The sequence below is a fragment of the Dasypus novemcinctus genome, chromosome 12, assembly GCF_030445035.2.
Source record: "Dasypus novemcinctus isolate mDasNov1 chromosome 12, mDasNov1.1.hap2, whole genome shotgun sequence".
Classification (NCBI taxonomy): domain Eukaryota; kingdom Metazoa; phylum Chordata; class Mammalia; order Cingulata; family Dasypodidae; genus Dasypus; species Dasypus novemcinctus.
The window spans coordinates 13,188,308-13,215,459 of record NC_080684.1 but is presented as its reverse complement, the minus strand read 5'-3'; the positions used below and the strand labels follow the sequence as shown (position 1 = coordinate 13,215,459).

Here is a 27,152-nt window from a genome sequence, read left to right as displayed (position 1 = left end):
GGGGTTATTTGTCTTTTTATTGTTGAGTTGCAACATTTTAAAAAATATTCAGGCTATTAAGCCCTTTTCAGATACATGTTTCATAATTATTTTCTTCCATTTTCTAGGTTGTCTTTTTACTTTTCTTGCTAGTGTCTTTCGAGGCACAAAAGTTTTTCAATTTTGACAAAGTCTATTTTATAATTTTCTTTTGTTGCATGTGCTTTTGGTGTCCTATACTACCAAATCCCAGGTTATGAACATTCTGCCTTATATCTTCTTCCAGAAGTTTTATGGATTTAGCTCTTACATTTAAGTACTTGATCCATTTAGGGTTCATTTTTATGAGGTAGGAACTAAATTCATTCTTTTACAAGTGGATATCAAGTTTTCCCAAAACTATTTGTTGAAGAGACTTACTCTTTCCCCAATTAATGTACTTGGAAATTTTGTAAAAGATCAGTTGACTGTAGATATTTGGGCTTATTTCTGAATTCTGAATTCTATTCTATTTGTCTATTTTTATGCCAGTACCACACAGTTTTGATTACTATGGCTTTGTAATAAGTTTTGAAATTGGAAAGTGTGATACCTTCAACTTTATTCTTCTTGTGATTCTTTATGAATTTGAGTATCAGCTTTTCCAATTCTGCAAAAATGCTGCTGGGATTTTGAAAGGTTTTGTGTTAAACATGAGATGCCTTGTCATTTATTTCGGTCTTGTTTTATTTCTTTTGGCAATGTTTTGCAGTTTTCAGGGAACAAGACCTTCACTTCCTTGGTTAAAGTTATTCCTAAGTATTTTATTCTTTTAGGAGCTATTGTAAATGAAGTATTTTTTAAAACTTCCACTTCAGAATATTCTTGACTGATGTATAGAAGAAACACAACTGATTTTTGCATGTTTATCATGTAGTCTAAATTTGCTGAATGTGTTTATCTGTACTAGTAGGTTTCTTGTGGATTATCTGCAATTTTTTATATTAAGGGTCTTGCCATCTGTGAATGGAAAGAGTTTTATGTCTCACTTTCCAATTTGGATGGATTCTATTTCTTTTTTTATCCTCTAGCTTTCTTTCTATTGACATTTTCATCCCTAGACTATACCTTTCTGTTACAATCACATTTATAAATCAGTGGTGGCATCTGTTTCTTATTTTTGCTAATTGCTCTGGCAAGGACTTCAGTACAATGTTGAATAGGATTTGTGAGAGCAGCCATCTTTGCCTTATTACTGACCTCAGGAAGAATGCTTTCAGTCTTTCACCATTAAGGATAATATTTGCTGTGAATTTTCCTTATATCCCCTTTACCATGTTATGGAAGTTAACTTTATTCCTTTATTTCCTAAATGTTTTTTATCATGGAAGGGTGTAGGATTTTGTCAAATGTCTTTTCTGTATCAATTGAGATGATCCTGTGATTTTTTTCCATTCTTTCTGTTAATGTAGTGTACTGCATTATTTCATTTTCTTATATTGGATCATCCTTGCACTCCTGGGATAAATCCCACTTGGTCATGGTGTCTGATACTTTTAATGTGCCCTATACCCTGATTTTAAATACCATTTTTTTGCATTGTGATAATGAAATAATAAAGGAGAGTGACAGGCCAACCCTGATGTGACATAATTTAATATGACAACAACAAGGAAAACTAGCATTTGTATACTGCGTTGCAATTTTTCTAGTGGACTTGTACTTTGGCAGCCTGGGATAGATAGACACTAGTTATTATGCTATTCTGATAACAGGTATAGTGAAGTTGTGTTTAGGCCAGGTGAGAAGTGGGACAGGGACTTAATGCCAGAGCTCTTGACTAAGCCCAAAGCTTATTTCTTTTTGTTATGCAAAAGGACATGCCTTTTTTAAATGTAAAATTTTAACATTTTTAAAAGATACTTAGCTTATATAAAGGTTACATAAAAAATATAGGGAATTCCCAAATACCCAACATCCTCCTGCTTATCCCCTTTCCCTTATTAATAACATTTTACATGTGGTTGATACATTTGTTACATTTGATGTATAAATATTGAAGCATTTCTCTTAACCATGGACAATGATTTACACTGTGGTTTATATTTTGGATGATATACTTTTTAAAAAAATTTTTATTATTATTATTTTATTTATTTCTCTCCCCTTACCCCCGTTGTCTGCTCTCTTGTGTCCATTCACTGTGTGCTTCTGTGTCCACTTGCATTCTCAGTGGCACTGGGAATCTGTGTCTCTCTTTTTGTTGTATCATCTTGCTGCATCAGCTCTCCGTGTGTGTGGCGCCACTCCTGCGTGGGCTGCGCTTTTTTCGCATGGGGCAGCTCTCCTTGTGGGGCACATTCCTTGTGAATGGGACACCCCTACAGGGGGGCATCCCTGCATGGCATGGTACTCCTTGTGAGTGAGTGACAGCACTGCACATGGGCCAGCTCACCACATGGGCCAGGAGGCCCTGGGTTTGAACCCTGCACCTCCTACATGGTAGGCAGATGCTCTATCAGTTGAGCCATATCTGCTTCCCCATACACTTTTATAAATTTTGATGAAATTTACCATGGCCTGTATCCATCATTGCAGGATCATGTAGAACAATTCCATCACCCCCAAAATACCCCTGTTCCATCTATTCTATTCTGCTCTCCCACCCCCTCCCCCTGGGACCCACAGCGACCACTAAGCATCACTCCTTGAAGAAAAAGATTCATAGTTACTTACGGTGATGCTTTTGGGTTGGGCAGTGCTGGTCTGTGAAGGAGGTGGGAACTGGGAGGGAGCAGATGAACTCTGGCGATTTATGGTTAAAACTACAACATTGGGAATGTTCTCTTCGCAAATGTGGCAGGGGAGGGTTACTGGTATAGGTTGTTGGATGTGGGGAGCAGGAGCATGCTGGACAGTGTGCACCTGGGGCAGGCTTCTAGGGAGTGTGTGAGTGTTCATCTTGTCATAGCGCACTTTATCAGTGGGTGGAGACCCACACAGTGAGCAGGACGGTGTTGGACTCCCATCCTGGTGAATCCTATGTTCTCAAATAGAGGGCAGGAGTCTCTCGAGAAGATAGGCAGTGCCTAATAGGGGAGGCCCGACCAATATATCAAGCCCACACTGTTGTTGCAAGGAAGACATTTCTTTTAAAGCACACTTTTATTTTTTGGAGTTTCAGCTGACTTATGTGAGTAGGTCAAAATATGTGGAGACTGCAAAGAATGTTGACTGAAATCTAACTTCCTCCCACGTTTGAAATGCGCATCTGTTTCATATTGAGCTATCAAGTGAGTAAGTGTGCTTTGGAAGGGAAGGTACCTTTGCTAAACAAATTCTCTTCTCCCACATTCTTTTTTTCCATAGTATATACTTAATCATTCTCATTTTGATGTTTTACTTTTTTAATGTAATCTTTTTTTTCTTTTATACTTTTTCTTCTTGCCATTCTTTTAATTTTGTCAATCTCTTTTTATCTCTTTGTGCCCTTCCTGGTCAAATTCTAGTTTCAGAATTATTCTGTTATTTTATGTGGTTCTAAGGTTTAAGCAGTTTCACAAATACAGTCTTGAAATTTTAGACCCTTATAAATTGCATGTGGGGTAAAGGAGAAATCAGAGCATGTATTAGGTTAAATAAATCTGAGCCATTTTGACTTGACCTCTGGAGTGGAAACTGAAGTGGTTTCTGTTACTTTGGTGATGGTTATGTATAATAAAGGGAATAGGAAAAGGAGTCAACATTCACTATCACCATTTCAAGTTTTGTAAAAGGAAATGTGAAAAAAGCATGTTGTTGAATATATTAGTAGTTGCTCTCTATACCTGAGTAGTGTTCCATTGTATGAATGTATCACAACTAGTTTATCCATTTACCATCCAATGGACATTTGGACTATTCCTAGCATTTAATTAAAATGAATAAAACTGCAATAGACATTCAAAAATGAGTCTTTGTGGCAATATATGTTTTCTTTTTTCTTTTTTTTTCCAAGATTTATTTTATTTATTTCTCTCCCCTTCCCCACCTTTGTCCGCTCTCTGTGTCCACTCGCTGTGTTTTCTTCTGCGCCCACTTGCATTCTTGTCATGTGGCACTGGGAAACTTGTTTTTTTTTGTTGCATCATCTTGCCACATCAGTTCTCCATGTGTGCAGCGCCACTCCTGGGAGGGCTGCGCTTTTCTTGTGTGGGACGGCTCTCCTTGTAGGGCACACTCCTTTTGCGTGGGGCACCCCTACATGGGGGACACCCCTGCTTAGCCGGGCACTCCTTGCGCACGGCAGCACTGCATATGAGCCAACTCACCACATAGGTCAGGAGACCATGGGTATCAAACCCTGGACCCTCCATATGGTCGGTGGATGCTCTGTCAGTTGAGCCATAACCACTTCCCGATATATGTTTTCATTTCTCTAGGATAAATACTTAGGACTGGATGTTTTACTTTATAAGAAGCTTCCAGTTTTTCAAAGTACCTTGCTTTTCTGATTCTCAATAGCAAAGAATGAATTCATGTTATTTTGCATCCTTGTAGCTCTAGGAATGGACAATCTTTTTTAATTTTAGCCATTCTGAGAGTGTTATCTATTTTGTTGTGATTTTAATTTGGATTTTCTTTTTCTTTTTTTTTTTTTTAAAGATTTATTTATTTATTTAATTTCCCCCCTCCCCTGGTTGTCTGTTCTTGGTGTCTATTTCCTGCGTCTTGTTTCTTTGTCCGCTTCTGTTGTCGTCAGTGGCACGGGAAGTGTGGGCGGCGCCATTCCTGGGCAGGCTGCTCTTTCTTTTCACGCTGGGCAAAGCCGCCCTCACGGGCGCACTCCTTGCGCGTGGGGCTCCCCCACGCGGGGGACACCCTTGCGTGGCACGGCACTCCTTGCGCGCATCAGCACTGCGCATGGCCAGCTCCATATGGGTCAAGGAGGCCCGGGGTTTGAACCGCGGACCTCCCATATGGTAGACGGACGCCCTAACCACTGGGCCAAAGTCCATTTCCCAATTTGGATTTTCATAATAACTACTGCTGATATTGGCTACTTTTCACAACTCTTTTTGGTGAAGTGTCAGTTCAAATATTTCCTGACCTTTTTTTTTGAATATTTTTGTCTTATTGAATTGAAAAGTTCTTTGTATAATATGAATGCAAATCTTTTATCAGTTATCTTTCTTGCAAATATTTTCTCCTATTTTGTAGCTTATCTTAATTTCTGTTGTCTGACAAAGACCTGGAGGTTTTAACATTGTGATGAAGTACAATTTATCAGGTTTTTTTCCTTTAAAGTTTGTGCATTTTGTGTCCTGCCTAGGATATCTTTACCTAATCTAAGTCACAAAGATTTTCACCTCTATTTTCCTTTATACGTTTTATAGTTTATACTTAAATTTATGACCCATTTCAGGCTAATTATTGTACAAGGTTGGGAACCTTCCTCCTTTATTTTCTTCTTTCCTCTCTCCCATCTTTCCCTCCCTTCCTCTCTTTTTCCTTTCCTCTCTCTTGCTCTTTCTTTCTTAGCTTTTAAGTTTATCTTTTTCAAATTTGTTTTGTATTTCCTATTTCCTTTGCTTTTCCATATTAATTTAGAATCAATTGCTACAAAATAACTGGGTGGGATCTTGATTAGAATTCTATTTAATCTTCAGATCAATATGTGGGTAATTGATACCTTAATAATAAATATTCTTACCCAGTGTATATCTTTGTATTTATTTAGGTCTCTTGAATTTCACTCAGCAATTTTTCATAACTTTCATTGTAAAATCTTGCCTATATTTTGCTAGATTTTTCCATAAATATTTTCTGTTTTTTTAAATGCTATTCTAAATGGTATTTTTAATTTTTTTATTTCCAATTATTCATTGTTAGCAATTGGTAATAAATGGATTTCTGTATATCGACCTTGTATCCCACAGTCTTGCTAAACTCACTGATTAGTTCTAGTGACTTTTTTCACAGGCTTTGGGACTTATTAAATTACTGACCATCATAACACCTGAGGTAAAAAGACAGGTTTCTTTCTTCCTTTTCAATCTGAATGGCGTTGACTAAAATCTCCAATATAGTGTTGCCTTATTAGCTGTGGGATTTTTAAAGCAGAGCTTTGTCAGGTTGAGGAAGCTCTCTTCTACTTTTTACTTTGAATTTATTTATTTATTTAATCATGTATGGTTGTTGAATTTTGTCAAATACTTTTCTTATATCAGTTGATATAATATCATGATTTTTCTTCTTTAGGTTATAAATGTGGTAGATTATTTGACTGATTTTCAAATATTGAGCCAACCTGTTTTCCTGTATGGAACCCACTTGTTCTTAATATATATATATATAAATATAAATATTTATATTTATATAAGTACACATTGCTGGATTTGAGTTACAAATATTTTGTTGAGGATTTTGCATCTATGTTGAAAAGCCATATTTTGCTTGTATGTTCTAGTTTTCTTTTTATTTTGTTCTGTCTTTGCCTGTTTTTGGTTTAAGAATGATGATAGTCTTATAAAAAGAGATGGGAAGTATTCTCTCTTCTCCTTTTTTTTTTAGAAGATTTGTATATAATTAATGTTATTTCTTCTTTAAATGTTTGCTGGAATTTGGCAGTGAATCCACCTGGGAATAGCGATTTCTACTAGTTCTATTGGTTTTTAGAGAGGAATGTGGGAGTTTCCAACTATTTCTGGGTTTGTCTATTTCTTACTTCAGTTTGTCCATTTTGTTTCACATATTTTGAAGCTCTGTTGTTAGATGCATATATATAGATGGCTATTATGTCTTCTTTGTAAATTAACCCTTTCATTAGTATATAATGTCCCTATTTATCCCTGGAAATTTTCTTTGCTTTGAAGTTTTCTTTTTTTGATATTAATGTAGCCACTCCGGATTAATTTTGATTCATGTTAAAAATTCTTTTACCTTTAACCTGCCTCATTGTATTTGAAATGGTTTCTTTATACTTTTAAAATATATTCTGACAATCTGTCTTTTCATTTTTATGTTTAGACCATTTACATATAGTGTAATTATTGATATGTTTGGATTAGGACTAGCATACTTTTTTTTTGTTACTTGTAGTTTTCATTCTTTTCTATTCCCTTTCCTGTTTTTATTTAAGTTATCTGAATATTTTTAGTATTTGAGTTTTTAAAATTTATTGTGTTTTAATAGTAAATCTCTGTGTAGCTTTAAAAATTGGTGTTTTAGGGATTACAATATATATAACTTCTCAGCATATACATGGAGTTCATATTCCACGACTTTGATTGGAATGTAGAAACCTTACTGCCATATGTGTCCTTTTGTCTTCACCCTTTTATATTGTAGTTGTCTTATCTATTGAGTCATTATACATTGGAATTCTCCTTAGACAATGTTAAAAATTTTTTCAATAGTGGTAGGTATAATAATGTCTTCCACTGATGTTCATGTGCTAATTCCCAGACCCTGTTAATATGTTAACTTACTTGGCAAAAAGTACTTTACAGATGTGATAAAGGTTAAGGAACTTGAGATGGAGAGATTATGTTGGATTATCTAAGTGAGCCAAATCTAATCCCATAAATCCTTAAAATTCAAAGAACCAGAGAAATGGCAGTTAGAGAAGGACTTGGCCTGTTGTTGCTAGCTTTGAAGACAGAAGAAGGAGACTATGATCCAACCAATGCAGTTGCCCCTGAGCAGATGGAAAAGGTAAGGAAACTGATTCTCCCCAAGAGCCTCAGGAAGGAAGACTTTTGTCAATACTGTGATCTTAGCCTGCTGAGGTCAGTATCAGACTTATCACCAATAAAACTCTAAGATCATAAGTTTGTGGTGTTTTCAAGCCATGAAATTTGTGGTAGTTTGTAAACTGATAGTTGAAAATCGATAGTTGGAAACAAATGCCCCTATCAGACATGTTTTACAGAATTCAGTAGAAGAATAGTCTGTTATGTTTATACAGATATTTGCCATTTCTGTTGTTCTTCCTTCATCCCCCATGTTCTAGCTGTCTTTTTGGTATCATTTCTTCAATCTGAAGAACATCCTTTACCAATTCTTTTAAGCTAGGCTTGCTGACAACCAGATCTCTTGGGTTTTCTTCATCTCAGAATATCTTTCTTTCGTCTTCATTTCTGAAGGATATTTTCACTGGATGTAGAATTAGGGGATAGCAGTTCTTTGTTCTGAGCCCTTTAAAAGATATTCTTTTACTTCTCATGAAAAGTCCACATTGATACAAATTATTGCTCCCCTATACATAATGTGTCAGTTTTCTCTGCTGCTTTCAAGTTTATTTTGTCATTATTTTTATTTTCCTGTTGTTTTCAACAGTTTGATTATAATATACCTGATTGTGGATTTCTTTGGGTTTCTCTGTCTGGGGTTCAATGAGCTACTTGTATCTGTAAATTTATGTCTTTTGACAAACTTGGGAAGTTTTCAACCATTATTTCCCCAAATAATTTTTCTCTATTTTACTCTCTCCTTTCCTTCTTGGATTCTGATGACATGCAGATTCTTTAATTTTGACCCACAAGCTCCTGGGAATTCTACTCATTTTTTTTTTATTGTTCCTTCTGTTATTCAGATTGGGTAATTTGCATTGATCTATATTCAAAGTTACTGACACTTTTCTCTCTCATGTCCATTATGTTATTGAGCTCATGCTAAAAAAAATTTTAAATTACAAGTATTGTATTTTCCAGTTCTAAAATTTCTACCTCTTGCTTCTTTTTCTTCTTCTTCTTCTTTTTTTTAGGTACCATGAACCCTGGACCGCATATGTGGGAAGCCAACATTCAATCACTGAACCGCATTGGCTCCCCTGAGTTGGTTTTTTGTTTGTTTGCTTTTGTTTTTTTGGTTTTTAGGAGGCACCGAGGTCTGAACCTGGGATTTCCCATACAGGAAGCAGGTGCTCAACTGCTTCTACCTGTATCTTCTATTTCTTTGCTGCTATGCTCTGTCTTTTCATTTGTTTCAAGAGTGATTGCCCTTATTTTTAGGAGCATTTTTATAATAGGTGCTTTAGTCTCTGTCAGAAAATGCCAACATCTGTGTTGGCTTTGATGTCTATTGTCTTTTTTGCATGTGAATTGAAGTTTTCTTGGTGTTTATGCCAAAAAAATTTGGATTATATACTGAAATTTTTAACATTATAAGACTTCAGAGTCTACTATGAATAAAGTTTATTTTTTAAAAAATCAGACATTTGACCCAGTTAGATTCAAATTGTGAGCTCTGATTAGCCTTCTTTTGCTGTGTTTCAAAGTCTGTGTAGTGCTATTTGAATCTGTCACACACCTGCATCACCCAGATGACAGTCTACAATCTGAAAGGTAGTTTATTTTTTAGAAATACTCAACCTGTTTGGTGGCATTTCAAGTTCTGGTCTTCTTTTCCAATTTGCATACTAATATTTAATTTTCAGAGCCCCAAAGTAGTTGCTGCATATATTTTTTCCAGGTTGTATAGCATTCAGTAAGAGAGAAAAGGTGGAGTTTGAATGTTGTGATCTCATCTTCAGCAGGAATTTTCCTCTTGTGTGTTTGAGGTTGTGGAAGGCCCTATCACAGAAGTTTTTTATTTTCTTCTTCAGGAGACCCTAGTGCTTCATGCTATTTTCTTAGTTTAGAATTCCTATACCAGTGGGGAATGTAATCTTTGACTTTATATCTACATGTGGCAACACTTAAGATTTGACATTTGTTGTAGATAACTTTGTTTTCCCCATATGGCCATCTGTGTGCACTTGACTAACATTTTGGTAACTTTTCTTTTTTCTTTTTAGTGATGGTATAATCTTTCCAAGCTCCTTACTTTTATTAAGAACTCAGTAACTTCTTTACTGTTCTTGTTTTGGCCATAATGCATTGCCTCCTGTTCTGGTGCGGATGTTAAAACTCTACTCCATTACCTTAGGGCTCTTATAGATTCTGAAACCGTTGCCTTTACCCCCAGTCATTGCACCAGTTATTACTTTCTCCTCCAGTCTCAAGCTACCACATTTCCCCTAGCATCTGGGAATTTTCTCCCCTCCTCCCCTCCCCTCCCCTCCCCTCTCTTCCTCTCCCCTCTCCTCCCCTCTCCTCTCCTCTCCTCTCCTCTCCTCTCCTCTCCTCTCCTCTCCTCTCCTCTCCTCTCCTCTCCTCTCCTCTCCTCTCCTCTCCTCTCCTCTCCTTTTCTCCTTTAAAGCTAAGCAATCAGTAAAAAATTGCTGGATAGTTCACTTAGCTTTGTTATGTGTTTTCGGTAGGAGGCGTTGCTGACAGGGTTGGTAGAGTCTACTATTTAGGTTACTATTTAGGTTAGTTTTCCATAGCTGCTGTAACAAATTGCCACAAACTTAGGGGCTTAAAACAATACAAATTTATATTCTTATAGTTATGTCATCAGAATTCCTAAATGGTTATCCCTGGGATAAAATCAAAGTATCACCAGGGCTGTATTCCTTTTTGGAAGCTCTTGAGGAGAATCCTTTTCTTTGAACTTTCCCTATTTCTAGAGGACACCCACATTCTTTGGCTTGTGGCATTTATTTTCCGTCTTCAAATCCCCAAAACATTGAAGTTTATCATATTCTATCACTTCAACCTCTTCTTCTGCCTCCCTTTTCCACATTTAAGGGACTCTTGTGATTACACTGGACCCACACAGGTAATCCAGGATAATCTCCCTATTTTAAGGTTAACTAACTAGCAAACTTAATTCCATCTGCCTTTCTTTTTGCCATGTAAGGTAACATATTCACACGTTCCAGGGATTAGGGTATGGGCATCTTCAGGGTAGCTTTATTCTGCATACCACAGTTTATTTTCTTTTAACTTTTAAAATAGCTACCCATTTAACTATAATAGAAACATTTTTTATCTACAAAATGAGGGCTGGCAATTGGTTGGATCATCAAAAATTAGTAAAAGTGGAGAACTGCAAATGTTAATGCATTCATAAAAGGTTATCTTAACTTAAAATATATAAGTGCATTTTTATAAAGCTATACTTGTGATAGGGAGCTTTTTTTCTGTTTTCTTCTTTGTTATTTTTACATTATTGGTCTGCCATTTAAAGTTCTCCTTGATCTTTCTTGCATAATTTAGGGAGTTAGTTCTTTTAAAATGACACGAGATCTTAGAATTTTCAAACAATCTAAATGCATTATCCTTCCAAATTTTTATGCTTTTTTCATTCCAATCTTCGACTGTTGTTTTGCCCAGTCCCAGTTGGACACTAGTGAAAATGTGAGTAGAAGAAATGGCTACAGTTTACCAGAATTTAAGGAGGCCCCCTTCTTCCATACTATAGAATTGCTTCTGGAAAGTGGCTTCCAGCTCGGGTCTATATGTATTAAATACTTTGCATCTAAGGGAATCCAGGTGACTAGAAATTACCACTAGTGCCACTCACACTAGTGGAGTGTGAGAAGAAATCATGTGCATGACTTTAAAGCTAAGGAGTTTAAGAAGTGTGCATGCCTTTCTTTAATCTCTCTTTCCCAATCTCCTTGCTCAATCCAGAAGACTTCAGGGCTCTAGCATATGGGAGATTTATAAGATGGAAGAAGCCTGGGGCCCTGAATTATAATATGGAGGAAGGCCAACTACTCACTAGGACACATCTGTATTGAACTGTTGTGTGAATAAGAAATAAATTTCTATAAACCACTGACATTTCTGGATTTATTTGTTATAGCAGGTGGAATTATCCTAACTCAGTGGTTCTCAACCAAGAGTGATTTTACTACCCAAGGGACAGTTGGCAATGCCTGGAGATAGTTTGGGTGGTTACAGCTGGGTGTGGAATGTTGCTTCTGGCACCTAGTGGGTAACAGATATGCTGCTAAGCACTCCACACTGCATGTGACAGCCCCCAAAACAAAGAATTGTCCATTTCAAAATGTCAGCAGGGTTGAGGTTGAGGAACCTTGCCCTAATAATACTATGACTCACCTTTGTCTTGACTTTCCAAAGCTTTAAACTTTAGTTTTATAGAAACACACACTTGCTCTTTTTGTACTTACATTTTAATGCTTTAGGTAATATTTAATTAGGTCATGCAATTACAGTATCAGGCTCAACTGGGAAAAATAATTTTAAGAACAAAATAACACTCTTTTGGAGGGATCATAAGGGTGTATGAGGGGGTACTATAGAGAAACCTACTAACCACCAGCTTTTAGCATGTGATGGGCATGAGTCAGAGGGAAAGGAGAGAATCATTAAGTCTTTTGGTTGAGAGCAAGCAGGTTAGGAGAGTGTCTACATGTATGTATACTCGAGTGTATATATAGATTCTCATTCTGTCTTCCATAGAAATTTTAAATAGCATTATTTAAAATTAATTTTATGTAACTTTTGTAGATACTTATTACAATTTAATATTTTGGGCATGCTGCTATAGAAGGCTATTTTTATAACATACTTTTTTGTTTTATTTTTAAAGATATTAGATTACATAAATGTTACATAAAAAATATAGGAGATTCCTATATGCGCCATTCCCTAGCCATCCCACATTTTCCCATATTAACAACATCCTTCTTTAATGTGGTACATTGGTTAAAATTGATAAAACACATCTTGGAGCATTGCCACTAAGCGTGGATTATAGTTCACATTGTAGTTTACACTCTTTCGCACATTTTTGTAAGTTATTACGAGATATATAATGGCCTGTATATATTATGCAATGTCATTCAGGATGATTCCCAAGTCCTGAAAATGCCCCCAAATTAACACCTGTTTTTCCCTCTCCCTCTCCTCAGAACTTCAGTGGCCACAGCCTCCACATCAATGATAACAGTTCTTCCATTGCTAGAATAACAATAAGTCTATAGTAGAATAACAGTAAGTCTACTCTAGTCCATCATTCACTCCCCAATCCTGAGGATTCTGGGATGGTGATGCCCACTCCACCTCTAATTGAGAGGGCGCTTAGATCCCATGGTGCAAATGGATGGGGTTATCTTGCTTGCAGTTGCAGACTCTCCCTGTTCCTTGGGATGGTTGTTGTCCATCATCATCTCCTTGTTAGTTGTCCTGGGTGAGTCCAGCAAACTGGAGAGTAGGTGTTGCGAATCTGTTGAGATTCAGAAGTCTCTTTTATTCCTTGATATATAATTTCCTTTGAATTAATTTGACTAAATTATATTAATTTTATTTTGTGTAGTCTTGCAAATTTGGGAATTTTCATACAACAGTACTCTGCCAGATTAAGTATAGGAATATATCGAAAAATTTACAAAATTACATATGGAATTAAAATGAAAAATGTGATGAGAAAGAAAAATTAATTTGGAAAGTTCCCAGATTCTGATTCTTTTTCTAAAAATTCCCAAGGATAGAACTTAAAATTGTTTCTTTCTTTAAATTCCCCTGGACTGTAGTAGAATATATTTCCTGGAATAAACATAGTATATATTACTTTGTAGAAACCTCAGACTCTACCCAGTAAGTATTTGGTAACTCTAGCTGTATAGGGTCCAGGTGGAGAATTTGGGATCCACCTGTTTTGAGTGAAAGTTAAGAAACTCGAACGACCTCTGTCCAGATTGGCATTTCAATTGCTTCTGAAAACTCTTATTTTAAAAATATAGGAGTTGAATGTCTTTACTCAAAGCATGCCTTTGAAATTTTAGGGCTATGTTGAAAAATATTATGCGCCCATGTGCCATTGAATAGACTTTTGCCGGCTGAGAAATAGATCTCAAATGGATTTGTCTAAGGTGCTGGCTGACTCCAGCACGTGTGTGGTGAAGGGCGTGAGTGTGGTCAACAATGGTAGGCTCTTCTTTCTCACCCGGCCTTGGTCCTCTCTTTCTGCAGTTGTCTATCATCTACTGTCTGTCATCTAACTAGTTAACTAGCTGTCTAGCGATTTAGCTATTGTCTACCTATTCTTTGGGTTTGGGCAGGGACCCTGGTTCTGTTTCCATAGCCTCTTGCTGTGTACTTGTCCCAGAGGCCTGGAGGCCGGGTCTCAGCACGGTGTTTGACAGGGGGCGCACGAGGTCCCCGAGATGCCCAGCATCTCCCGGCCAAGTTCTTGCCTGCGCTGTCCGCGCGCGGGAACCTCTCCAGCGCCCCGCCCCGGGCAGGGAACCTCTCCCCGAGGGCTCCCAGTGCTTCCCAGTCTCGCCACCCGTCTCTGCCAGTCTCTCTCCACTTTGTCAGCACCCACCATTGGAGTCCAGGGCGCTTGGGTAGCTTTCTCCTTACGCCCGGGAGAGGGGAGTTTCCTGCGCCCCGGGGCCGCTCAGGAGCCGTGTCCGGGATTGTGCTCGGACTCCCCTCCTTTGCCTTAAGGGTGGGCGAGGGCGCCCTTCTCTAGCCTCTCCTCCTGCAGCTGGAGCTCCCCTCGCCCTTTCCGTAAGTCTTTGAAGACACGCGCCCGAAATGCTGGGTGCGAGGAGAGACCGCGCGTCAACTTGGCACCTGGAATTCCGATTCTTCGGGTGCCGAGAGGAGGCCGGCCTTGCCCGGGGTTAGCGAGCGAGGGAGGACGGGAGGCGGAGGCTGCCGCGGCCCCGCGGCTCCTCAGACCCGGCCTGCAGCCGAGGCGCGGTTGCGGAAGGGGACCCCGAGCGCGCGGGCCTCGCCCTTCTCCGCCTCCCGCGCCGCCCCGCCCGCCCCCAGCAGTCTCTCCGCTGCGCGTCTCAGCGCGCTCTCTCCATTGTCTCTGCCTCCGCCACAGGTTCGCGCGGCGGGGGCGGCGGGGCCGCCGCGAGCCCCCCGCCTGGTGGGAGCCGCCTCTCTTCCGGGTGTGCGTGGACCCGGCTGCTCTGCTGCTCGCGAGCTCAGTCCCCGCGAGCAGCCCAGGGCGAGCCGACCCCTCCCCGCGGGGCGCCCTCGCCGCGCCTCGCCTCTGCGCGTGGGGACGAGGTGCGCCTGGCAGGCTCCAAGTTCCTCAGGCGCCCGGGGGGGCCTGGCTTTTCTGGCTTAGGGAACCAAATCGCGTGAATCCGAGTCGTCAGGAAACCCCCGGCAGCGGCAGGAGAAGCAGACGCCGGTTTCCCGCTTTATTCCAAGCAGCTTCTCGGTTTTTATTTTTAAAGAGGGAGACGATGGACTGAGCAGATCCACACCATGGAGTCGCGGGGCTTGCTGAGAACATTCTGTCTGATCTTCGGGCTCGGAGCAGGTGAGCGGCCGCACGGCTGGGGAGGTGGGGTGAGCGGCCCCCGCGCTGGCTCGGCACGCCTCGCTTCTCCCCGGCCCCGAAGTAGGTCTGGAGTGGGGCGCTTGGCGGGGGAGCAGGGTGGGATTTGGGTTTTGTTCTGCGTTTGGCTTGGAGACGCCTGCGTGGATTACGCCCCCGGCCCGGGGTTCGGGGCCGAGCGGGAAGTTTGCACCGAGAGGGATTTTCAAGTAGGTCACGGAAATGGGACTGGGTGCTCGGCTATTTAAAGCTTGGCTGGTGATGGCAGGTGAGGCTCCGGGCGGCGGCGGGGAGGCGCCGGTTCCCGGTACTGTCCCGAAGGCGCGACGGTTTGCTGCCTTTCAGGAAGGGCTTGCGTTTTGACGGGGCTTTCTCTTTCTCTCCCCGCGCCCCACCTCCCGCCAGTTTGGGGGCTTGGTGTGGACCCCTCCTTGCAGATTGACGTCTTAACAGAGTTAGAACTTGGGGAGTCCACGACCGGAGTGCGCCAGGTCCCCGGGCTGCACAATGGGACGAAAGCCTTTCTCTTTCAAGGTAAGAAGAGCGTGCTGGTTTCAATTCGGGTAACCCCGGGAGGGCTGGTCCTGCCGCTCCTCCCAACTTAGGTGTCGCCTGATACGGACGGTATCTTAGCAGAGGTGTGGAGGGGTCCTTGGGAGACACACGCCTCCCGTCCCTTCTCAAGCGGCTGGGTGCCCTCCTCCCGCCCCTCCCTCCTTCTTACCTTGAATTCTCGCCAGTTCTAATGGATAGTCTCTTAATTGTCCTGCAGAAACTCCTATGGCAGATGGTTGATTTTAGAGTCTGGGGAACAATGAATTACAACACAAACGCCTCATTTGGGTGATATTGATTTAGGTAAGAAACAGGCCAGCTTAATTTTAGTTAAGACACTGCTCCCTGAAAGTTTCAGGTACAATGGTGTCCTGCTGGGAGGAATTTCTTTTTGTGGGTGCCACTCTGGAAAAAATAACATCACTATTTTTTCCCTACTGTATATCACAAATACCAAATTTGATGAGACAGAATTCATCATCAAAAGAGCATGATTCTTCCTTCTTCACCAATGATAACAAAGGGTATAGTAGTTCCTTAAAAATTATTTTGAAATTATTTCAAGTAAGTGTTAATCAAAACGTATACCTAGTATCATTATTAATTGTATATGTAGGCTTTTTTAAGCTTTTATAAACGCTAGTGGACATTTGCTATGCACATGTCCGCATTTTGAAATATATTTAAATATGTGGTACAGTCAGAAGCAAATTCCAATGAATCAAGCCTTCAGTTTCGATTTAATGAGGCTTTTGACGATTGCTTGGTTTATGGAAAGATGCTTAATATGAACTTATAAAAGTAGCTAAACAAGTACGGAAAGTCTAGGGTCGCATATGGTAAAACAGAGATGAAGGCAAAAGAGAAATAGACTCTGTTTAACATATCTGGTGGACTAAAAGCATCTTCTCCCCATCCATCCAGATTTTTCTCTTGTGATTTTGTGGCAGCTTCAAAAGAAGTGCAACTCATAATTATTAAAGAGTTAGATATGCAAAATAAAACCACTTTAGCAAATCGAAATAGGCATAAAATAAAACTTGAGTGTTTTTTAATGGTGTCGTTGCCTGCTACAGCCAGTGTGTGTCACCATGGACAGCAACACCAAAGCAGACAGTTGAGCAAGGAGGAAATTGATGTGTTGCATTTATTTGGAATAAGTTCACTCTTACAAGATAGCAACTGTAACTTTTTGCTTTAATTATTATGAATCCACTAAATAAGTTTATTGTGACAAATATTTATGATAATATTTTGCTTAAAGATTTTTAAAATTTTATTGTGTCCTCAATCCTTTGTAAACAAGTACCAAATCTAATAAAGGAAGTATAGCTAGACTGTCAGCAGAATTTCACAGAGTTGAATAGAAGGGTCAATAGGGCTAAATTTCCTTTTTTCCCCCCTCTCTCTGATTTTCTCTGTGACCTGGAAACAAAGTTATTTCAGAACTGCCAATTTGAGTAACAGGAAAGCTATACAGAAGCTAAAAGCTCCCAATAAGGAAATAGTGTTAAAGTACCCTTAAACATTCCAGAGTTCCTTTAAATTTTATTAGTGTCCTCCCTAGCTTCCTCTGAAGAGTGTCTGAGCTGTCACAAATAGAAACCTTCGGGACTATGCATTTTATGTTTTGTTGTTTGACAGTTCGACAATTAGTAGGAAATAGTCTCAAGCAACCACTATCTTTTCTTGGTTAATTTTTTAAAAGAATGTTTAGTGTTCATTTTGATTTACATTGCCAGCTTTTTTGAGGTGGTATTGTGTTCCAAATAGATAAGGGACATGAAATACGATTTTTAACATTTTCCACAGATACAGTACATCAATACATTTGATTCGTTGGTTGGTTGTTGCCTTGTTATTACCAAGCCCAATGTTTGCACAGAATAACTGCCTATCAAATATAGTTTACTGAATTTGAAGATGTAAAATTTCATTACCTGCCAAATTATGAAGTTTATTTCCTGCAGCCAATCAGTGAGCATTTACTGCTTGCTGTGTTCTCAGTAGGCATATATTACTGATGTGTTGACTATGTCTTAATAATTTCTTTTGTTCTAAGACTTGGATTCTAAAAGTGACATTAGGTGGACCTTTGGCTCTGCTTGGTTACCTTGCAAAGGTTTGCTGTTAGGATGTGGAAACTGTCATTAGAAAGCCAGTTTTGGCTCCTGCTGCTTCACTGGGATTCTGTGGGTTTCAGAGACAAAAGCTTTTAGACTTCTGGAGATTTTATAGATTCAGTTTACAGTAAATTGAGGGTGCTGCAGATATTTTTGTAGAGTGTGTAAAATGTTACAGCAGGAGTAGTAACAAATTACAAAAGGTTGAGATGCTCTCAGATTTTATATGAACCTATGACCCTACCATATATGGGTATGTATGTGCTATCATATATATTTTAAATAAATGGAAGAGAATTTGAACAATCATATTTCTCCTGTAGTAATATAAACATCTTTCCTCAATCTGTTAGCTTTAAAATAAATAAGAATATTTACATTTTTCAATTTTTTTTGCTCTGTTTGGCCACTTCATTCTTTTCTTTGATAGTGTTTGAGATGATTTCCATTCAGTACTTTTTGAAACTATAGTTTTTGTAAATTATTGTAAAATATGAGTCTAATAATACTAATTTTAGTTTTTTATAATATGTGTATAATAAATGATATTGAAATATATTTCAAAATTATACCTGGTTTTTATCATAACAACAGTCATAGTGACACTAAAGTTATTTTTGTTATTGAAATTTTATTTAAAGCTGCTTAGGAAATTTAAATAATAACATGCTGAAGACAGCATCTATTAATAAAAGAGGTTTTTGATCTGTGCCACTTGTAATGTTCAAAAGAAAAAAGTGTCCAGGAAACAGTTTGAAATCTCTATCAAGATCTTCAAATCATCAACTTTGTGTAGTTTTTTTTTGCATACTATCTGACTCATAGTCATTAAACTTTGCTTATTATGTGAAAAATAGAGGCCTGAATGCTGATAATGAAAAGAAAATCTATGACAGATGTGGTTTTTTGAAACGGTATTTATCTTGGAAAAGCATGTTCTTAAAGCTAATCCATTCCTCTGGGTGTAAACTTTTTGTAAGTAGGACCTTCTGATGAGGTGACTTCAGTTAAGACATGGCCCAGGGTAGGTCTTAATCCTCTTATTGGAGTCCTTTATAAGAGAATAAAATTCAGACAGAGAGAGAGAAAGCTGTTGAAAGAAGCTGAAAACATTGAAACCTGGAAGAGAAGTGAGAGACCAGCAGACCCTGCCAGGTGCCTTGCCATGTGGCAGAGGAACAAGGATGGCCTTGGGAAGAAAGCATCACCTTAATTTGGATATTCACACAGCCTTAACTGTAAGCTAATAAATTCCCATTGTTTAAGGACAACTCATTTCATGGTCTGTGCTTTAGGCAGTCTAGCAAACTAAAACAAAAGACTAGAGAGAATTCTGAAATCTTGAAGACTAGCCTAATAATAAATAGAATTCGACCTATGTTGTTTAAAGTCCAGGGAATATTTTTCAAGATAATGATCATGATAATATTCTGCTGTCTTTAAAAATGAGAGACCAAGAATGAGAGTATAAACAAGCACTGTTCTAGGATTTTAGTATGAGTTTTAGATATCTGGTTTTAACCATTCATCTAGCCAGGTTCCCAAAGTGAATAGTTTCCTCTGTTGGTTTAAAAAAACTGTTTCTGAAATGTTCATAAATTTTATAATCTCATTAATCCCCACCAAAGAAGTGGATAAAACCAAAGCACATTTTTTCCCCTGCGTTGGTAATTTGAAAAAAAAAGTTTAGCGATTTAAAGAACCTTTGCGTTTTAAAGGAAGAAGTGTACCCAGGTCCACCTCCAAGGCCATGTGTTAAACAGGAATAAATAGATTATTTGATGGTGGGCCTTTGGCTTTATTTTTCTTTTTTTAAATTTTATTTTCATTCTTCTGTTTCTGGCCTTTGACTTTAGTAGGCGAAGGTAACTGTATTAAGGAAGGTGAGGGGGCAGTGAGGGCTGGTCTTCAGTATGGTGGTCAGTGAGCATCTGTGGACCAGGGATACTCCCCAGTGGAGCGGAAGAACACAGCGATTAAGAGCACGAGCTTAGGAACAGACCGATGCAGGCAGAAGCTCATTGTTGTGTTACTCACCATGGAGAGGTAGCTTAATTTTTCTGAGCGTTAGTACCCTCAATTATAAAATGAATGTTGTTGTGAGGATTAAATGAGACATGTTCATTCATGGAAATGAATTTTTATTTTGTAACTGCTGTTCTTCTAGGTGGGGGTATATAACAAATTAATTTAGAACATTGTTTTGCTTTTGTTGTGCTTTAAAAACAGCCATTAAATAATTACACACATAATCATTTAGATACCATGAAGATAAATGATTTGAAAAAAAATTAAGAGTGTAGTGGGAATCTATATTCTGGTTTAAGGATTCATGGGATCAAGGAAGCCTTCTTTGAAGAAGAGGATTTAAGCTGATAGCTGAAGGATAAATAACAGTAATCTGGAGAAGAGTTGCTGTGGGGATTAGGAGAGGAAGGGTAAGACTGGCAAAGGAAGCAGCATGTGCAAAGGTCCTGGGCCTAAACTGAGTTTGGTGCATTTGAGAAACAGGAAGGAGTCCAAAGTAGGGAAAATATAACATTGTGATGTGGCATGAAACAAATGAGGAAGGCAGAGGCAGGTTATATAGTTGTCCATATTAATATAGCTCAGTGGGACATTTATCATTTTACAAAGATACATTGTGTAGGAAGATTAATGGTCCCCCAACAATGATATATCCCAATCTCTGGGACCTTTGAAGATGAATATCGAGGTTGCTAGTTGGCTGAACGTTAAATAGGGAGACTATCTTGGATTGTTTGGGTGGGCTACATAAAGGTGCTTTAAATGTGGAAGAGAAGGGCTGAAGAGTCAGTATCCAAGGCATGTGATATGGGAAAGATTAGTCCAGTCGTTGCTGATGTTGAAAGTGGAAAGAGGACAAGAGGCAAGGGATGTGGGCAGCCTCTAGAAAGTGGAAAAGGCAGGAAAACAGACTGTCTCCTGAAACTTCCAGAAGGAATACAGTCCTGCTGACCCCTTGATTTTATTTTATTGAGATTTATTTTAGACTTCTGACTGCCATAACCTTAACTTAACTCACCCGTTTTAAGCCACTAAGTTTGTGGTTATTCGTTACAGCAGAACTAGGAAGCAATGCAGGTTTTGGTACCTGGAAGAGGGATGCTGCTGTAACAAATATCTAAAATTGTAGAAGTGGCTTTGGAATAGGGCACTGGGCAGAGACTAGAAGAATTTTGAGAAGCAAGATAGGAAAAGCCTTGATTTCCTTGACCAGACTTTAGTAGAAATGTAAATGTTAGCAGCTCTGCTAATAAGGACCCAGAAGGAAGTAAAGAGCATGGTAGAGAATACCTAAATCACCATAGAGAATATCTTCATTGTTTGAATAGACTAGTGGTAGAAATATGGACATTAAAGGTACTGCTGGTTAGGGCTCAGGTGGAAAAGAGAGAATATATTATTGAAAACGGGGAAATAGATCCTTGTCATATGGTGGCAGAAAGCTTAGTTGAATGTGCCCTGTAGTTACGGGAAAAGCAAAACTTGTAAATAATGAATTTTTATATTTAGTGGAGACAATTTTCAAGTAGTGTTAAAGGTTTGGCCTGACTTATTCTTGTTGCTTATGGTAAAATAGAAAAGGAAAGAGCTCAGTTGAGGGAAGAACTGTTACGTGAAAAGGAACCATGACTTGATGATCTTGGAATTCCCAGTCTACCCAGATTGCAAAAGTTGATAAAATTAGGAGATCCAGTGTCAGGAAAGTACACTCTGGAGAGAAAGTCAAGGATATGGTTTGAAATCTTTAAGCTAGTGGTTTGGAAGAATCAAAATGTCAGCGTTTCAGTCACACAGAGGGTTCTTTGAAGAGATTAGGCACAAGGGTGATGGATCTTCTTATTTGTCTCAGTAGAAGCCAGGAACAGAGATGGGATTATACATACAAGATCTGTGGAGGAGCTTTTTGTCTAATGGTATGAATCCCTGCGACATACATAGGAGACCCACAAGTTTCTTGAGACTATTATATCATTAAGAACATTGCCATCTTGGACCACAAGGGACAGAGAGATGAAATGAAAGAAGGCTGCCAGATCCTCCAACTTCTACAGGCAAGAGTCAGGCTGATGAGTTTACTCAGCTGTAACTACATGCTATTTTCCATGAAAGAGGAAGAATGACTTAGAGGACAGTATCAAGAGGACAGAGGGCAGAGATGGGAGTGGAGAGGGTAGTGCTGAGAGTCACTGAGCTTTAGTCCCAGGTCTTGAAACCAAATGGAGTTTCCTTTGCTAGGTTTTCTAAATTGCTTGGCACTAGTAATTCCTTTTGTCCTCCCATTTCTCCATTTTTGAATGAAATATCTATAACTTTCATCCTATGTCTGTTTCACTATTGTATTTTGGGAGCAGATAATTTGTTTCTTGAAATTCACAGGTTCACAGATGGAGAGAAATTTTGCCTCAGGATATATGATACTCAACACCTCATCCATATCTGGTTTAGATGTTGAAATTTGGGAATTTTCAGTTGATAAGATTTAGATGAGACATTGGGCTTTGAGTTGTTAGTGTAATGGGTTGAGACCTTGGAGGCTCTTGGCATGTGGTGATGCATTTTGCCTATGGGATGGATGTGAATCTTTGGGGGCCAGAGGGTGGACTGTGGAAGGCAGAATAATAGTCTCACAAAGACGTGTACTTCCTAATCCCTAGAAATTGTGAATATGTTATGCTACATGGCAAGGGGTTATTAGGGTTGCAGATGGAATTAAGGTTGCCAGTCAGATGATCTTAACATAAAGAGGTTATCCTAGATTTCTGAGTGGGCCCCATGTAACCATAAGGGTCCTTTAAATGTGGAAGGAGGGAGACTAATCAGTCAGAGTGATGTGATGTGAGACTAGAACAGCCATTGCTGGCTTTGTAGATAAAAACGGGTCATGAGCCAAGGAATATGGGCATCTTCTAGAAGCTGGGAAAAGCAAGAAAATGCTTTTCCTCCTAGAATTTCCAGAAAGAACATAGCCCAGCTATGCCTTAGTTTTACCTCCTTGAGACTCATTTCAGACTTCTGGCCTCCAGGACTATAAGAGAATAAATTTGTGTTGATGTAAGGCACTGAGTTTATGGTGATTTATTACAGTAGCAATAAGCAGTTAATACGTATGTTAAATATTAACATGCATCATTTTTGTAAGTGAATTATACTTTCTTATTAGGCCCCATCCAACTGTCTAGTGAGCATTTTGTGGGATGGTTGAAAACTTGAACTTGTGTCCTCAGGGCAAGAGGTGAGAGATTCTTCTATCTACAGTGGTCCTTGTTATTCACTGGGTATTCTCTAGACTTCGTTATTAAAGCCTGTGGCTGGTTAAATTTGTGGAGTGTTCTTTTGGTCAGGAAAGTTGCTCCCAGGCAGTGTGGCCATTTCACCTCTTCAAAATCACCATTTCACCTTCACAGCCTGTGATGGCACCAAAGATCCCCCTCAAACCTGGCTGCAATTTCACTCCTAACCTTGTCTAGATGGTGGCTACCTCTCTGCTCCCTCAAAGAGCAAGTGAGAATTTCTGGATAGCTTCCTTTCTACATGGGAGAGTCCACATGGGAGATTCTGGAGCACCAGCTAGATCCCTTTCCACTCCTACACATCCACATCACCACTTTTATTCTGAAGTAGTCACTCATTCTCTTTTGCTGTGGGCTCTCCTCTAAGATGACACCTCCTTAATTAATAATAAACAGGAAACAGGAAAAAAGACTCTTTCCTGCTATTCCCCCTTTCTATTATTTTCCTGTCCACACTCTTCCTCTCCCAATTGTTTATTTAACTCAGAAGTTGAAGGGGGATAATTAGAAATCACAAATATTTTGGAAGTTGGATGGATAGCAGTAGTGTGGCGTTTGGCACCCAGTGAGTGTGATAGCTGTAGTTACAGACCGGGGCAAGTGTAACTGGAAGTCTCCTATCAGAAGTGCCAGGGATCTTGGTTGGATGCTAACCAGGATTGATTTGGGAGGAGCTGGAGCAGTTTTGACAGGCTCTGGTGAGTGGATGGCTTTGAGTATTGTGGCTGCATTGCACCCTGGGTAAGAACTCACGTTAACAGCCTCTGCTTCTCTTTGGCGTTCTTACACTTCCCATGGACTCATTTTCCTCATGCTGGTTCCAGACCCCATTCTTGCAGATACTTAGCTTTCTTCCATTCTTTTTATTTTCTGTCCGTAATTCAGTAACTGCTAAGATGCTAACTGAAAACTTGGGTTTAGACAGGAAGGCTTTGTGGTGTGATACATAACCTGATTTTACTTCAATTTAACCAATGTTTATTGCACTGCTTCTATGTGTAAGTATGACACTCACAGTATAATGAAGAAAAGAAAATATGTACATAAATTATTACAGGGTATAAAACAGGAGCCATATTTCATTGTAAATAATGAAAAAGGAAGATATTTGATTGGGACATTAGCTTAAAGAATGAAGCTAGATACTATGAAAATTAGTTTATCCTAGTCTATATGATAAAATGTAGGTAATCATTTCAGTATAAGTTAATTTTGAGAGCAGAATGTGGCAATTTGAGATTATTTATGAATTCAAGAAAGAGATACTGATTGTGTTTGTAAACTGGTCTGTTCCTTTGGGCATGATACCATTTGATTGATCTAAATTCAAAGTCTTGATTAAATCAAGATTAGGGCTTTGATTCGACCATAACATTGGGCCACAGGGTTGGGTCCCTGCCTCCTTGGTGGGCTATATTAACGATACTTAATCAAGAACACAGAAGTGGATACGTGAGAAAAGAGAGAAAGCTCCATAGACATGAAAGAGGACCCTGAGGTCCTGGGAAGAGAAATGAGCCATTCACCTTATAGTTTACAGCCAACCTTGTGAAGAGATCAGAGCAGCTGAGCCTGAAAAGAAACTAGCCCTGGGAAGAGAGACTAGGCTTTTGCTGAGACTGGAAGAAGCTGGAACCATGGAGCCTTAAGTGGGAAGGGGAAGGCTGAACCCTCGTAGACATCACCTGCCATCTTGCGTCAACACATGGCAACAGACTTTGGGTGAGAAAGTACCTCTTATGGTACCTTAAGCTGGACTCTTTAGGGCTTGGTTACTTTTACCCCAAATAAATACCCTGTATAAAAGCCAACACATTTCTGGTACTTTGCATCAGCATCCCATTTGCTGACCAAGACACAGAGTAAAATCAAGTGTTGGGTTTTGGCTGTATTTTTTTTTTTTCCAAAATTATCTGAATGCTCTCTATTAATCCTTTAATGCAAAATCATTCTGTTTTGAATAACCTATAATTCTTATCAACTTTTTCTTTTTCATTTTATCTACCTCTGTCACATCATTGTAAGGTAGTGCCCTTGTATGTGATTTGAGCACTTCTCTTACATTGCTTTAACTGACTTCACGAAATTTTCCATCTTTTGCCAGATTTCAGTCTCCCTTTGCCATTCATTTGTTTTGTATTGACAGTGTGTTTTCAGTAAGTGTCTGAATGACATTGAAGCATGTGCAAAGATAGATGCTAGTCTTATGTGGCTACCAATTTTATAGCAAGTAGTTTATTAGTGGATATTTTTGTGGTGATGATTTTGGTTTTGCTATGTGAAATCACATTTGTCAGGATTCAGGTGTTGACCATTATAATTGAAATGGGTTTGGGAGAAAGCTGACAGGAAGAACAGTGAGCATGACTCCTCCCTCGTCTGCTCTGCTGCCAGGACCTGGGCACATTCTGGGGAAGGGCTGTGGACCCAGGCAGCCATGTCTCTCCTCATAATGGGAACACAGGGGATGAAGCCTTAGCACACCTCTGTTCTGAGAGGTAACACGGTACTTCTGAAGAAAAAGGAAGAAATGATGGCGGCGAGGCCGAGGCCATATTGATATGCAGTGTAGTTAAGAGCATGGGCTCTGGAGCTAGATATCTGGGATTAGTTGTGTGAATTGGTTTTGTTACTTAACTCATCTCTGCATCAATTAGGAGCTAATAACAGTACCTGATTTTTAGGGATAATTGAAAGATTACATTGCCCGAAATTTATGCAGTATTCAATGAATGTCAACTATTATTTTTATTTTAGAGTTAGCCTAGCACGAGGTCATATTCCCTTGGGACTTTAGGACCTCTCAAGTAGAAATGATCGATTTTATAGAGGAGCTAAGGCAAAGGCTACATTCATGTGATGATGAGAGGTTAGGCGAGGGTAATCTGGGAGGGGTGGAGAAGAAAAGGCCATGAAACATCTTCTGTTCTGTTTTGGCTGCTTTTAGCTTTATTGGGGAGAGAAGGAGATGCTGATTTGAGATGTAAATGGAGATGAGAATAAATAACAAAAATATAATCTGCCTTGTTGCACCACTGTTTTAGAAGTGAGGGGGCATAGGTAAAACCAACAAAAGAAGATGCAGAAAGTAGCTCTTTGCTATTGTCACCCCAAAAAACATTACTTTGAATGTTTAGCTTAGGTTTTGAGTTACATGTTCTGGGGAGAAATGTTAGATGTTCTGGAAACAGACAACATAATCATTTTACCTGGCTCTGTCTGGATAAAGTTGTTGTCCCCTGGCAAGCTCCTAGTGGTGTGAACTGGTTGTGGAGTATAAAATTTCAGGGAACCCTGAATGGTGGCCAGTATCATGTTGATGGAACCATTAGGATGGTCTTTGGACTGTGAATTGTGGTCAGCTTCCTTGCATTTTCTGCTCTTTCCTTGGCATCTTCTCCTGAATATTTTGCTAGCATTAATGTTTCTGCAGTCCAGAGTCCCTCTGCTGCTGTTGACTCTGGGTTTTAAGTGATTTACTGTCTTGTCTCTGTAGTGAAACTCTAAATTCCCTAATGGGACATGTCATGCCCTATATTTCACTTGGTCACAAAGAACTCCATGCTGGTTTTCTTCTCTGGATTGTCCTTCCTGCTTCTTTTCCTGGTGAATTCTTACTTATCCTCCAAGACTCAGTTAAGTTGTCACTTTGACTATAAATCCTTCCTTTGGTAGAATTATTGTTCCTTTCTCTTCGCATTCTTAGCATCCTCTTTTTTTCTTTAAGATTTATTTATCCCCCCTTCCCCTCCTTCTCCCCATTTTGTGCTGTGTCCATTTGCTGTGTGTTCTTCTGTGTCTGCTTGTATTCTCATTAGGCGGCTCTGGGAACCAATCCTGGGAGCTTCTGGAGTGGGAGAGAGGTGATTATTCTCTTGCGCCACCTCAACTCCCTGTTCTGCTACGTCTTCTTATTTTCTCTACTTGTGTCATCTTGCTGCACCAGCTCTCTGCATTGGCCAGCACTCCTGTGCGGGGCAGCTTTCCCATGCTCAGTGGCATTCCCACGCAGGGTGGTACTCATGTGCGGGGCGGCATTCCCGTGGAGGTCGACACT

The 27,152-nt window shown here is 39.4% G+C and overlaps 1 protein-coding gene across 4 annotated transcripts in view; it reads left to right on the top strand.

Moving 5' to 3' along the window:
- Positions 1–27,152, top strand: part of NELL2 (neural EGFL like 2) — a 526,313-nt gene that overhangs the window by 59,219 nt on the left and 439,942 nt on the right. For 2 of the 4 annotated variants that reach the window (XM_004447896.5, XM_058307852.2), the window contains 2 exons: positions 14,996–15,081; positions 15,505–15,633. In XM_004447896.5, the coding sequence (XP_004447953.2) occupies positions 15,027–15,081; positions 15,505–15,633 (184 nt within the window). In that variant the 5' untranslated portion in view covers positions 14,996–15,026. Of the gene's footprint in view, positions 1–13,847; positions 14,310–14,330; positions 14,425–14,995; positions 15,082–15,504; positions 15,634–27,152 lie in introns of those variants that run through there. The other 2 variants (XM_004447895.4, XM_058307851.2) reach the window with 2 other exon arrangements.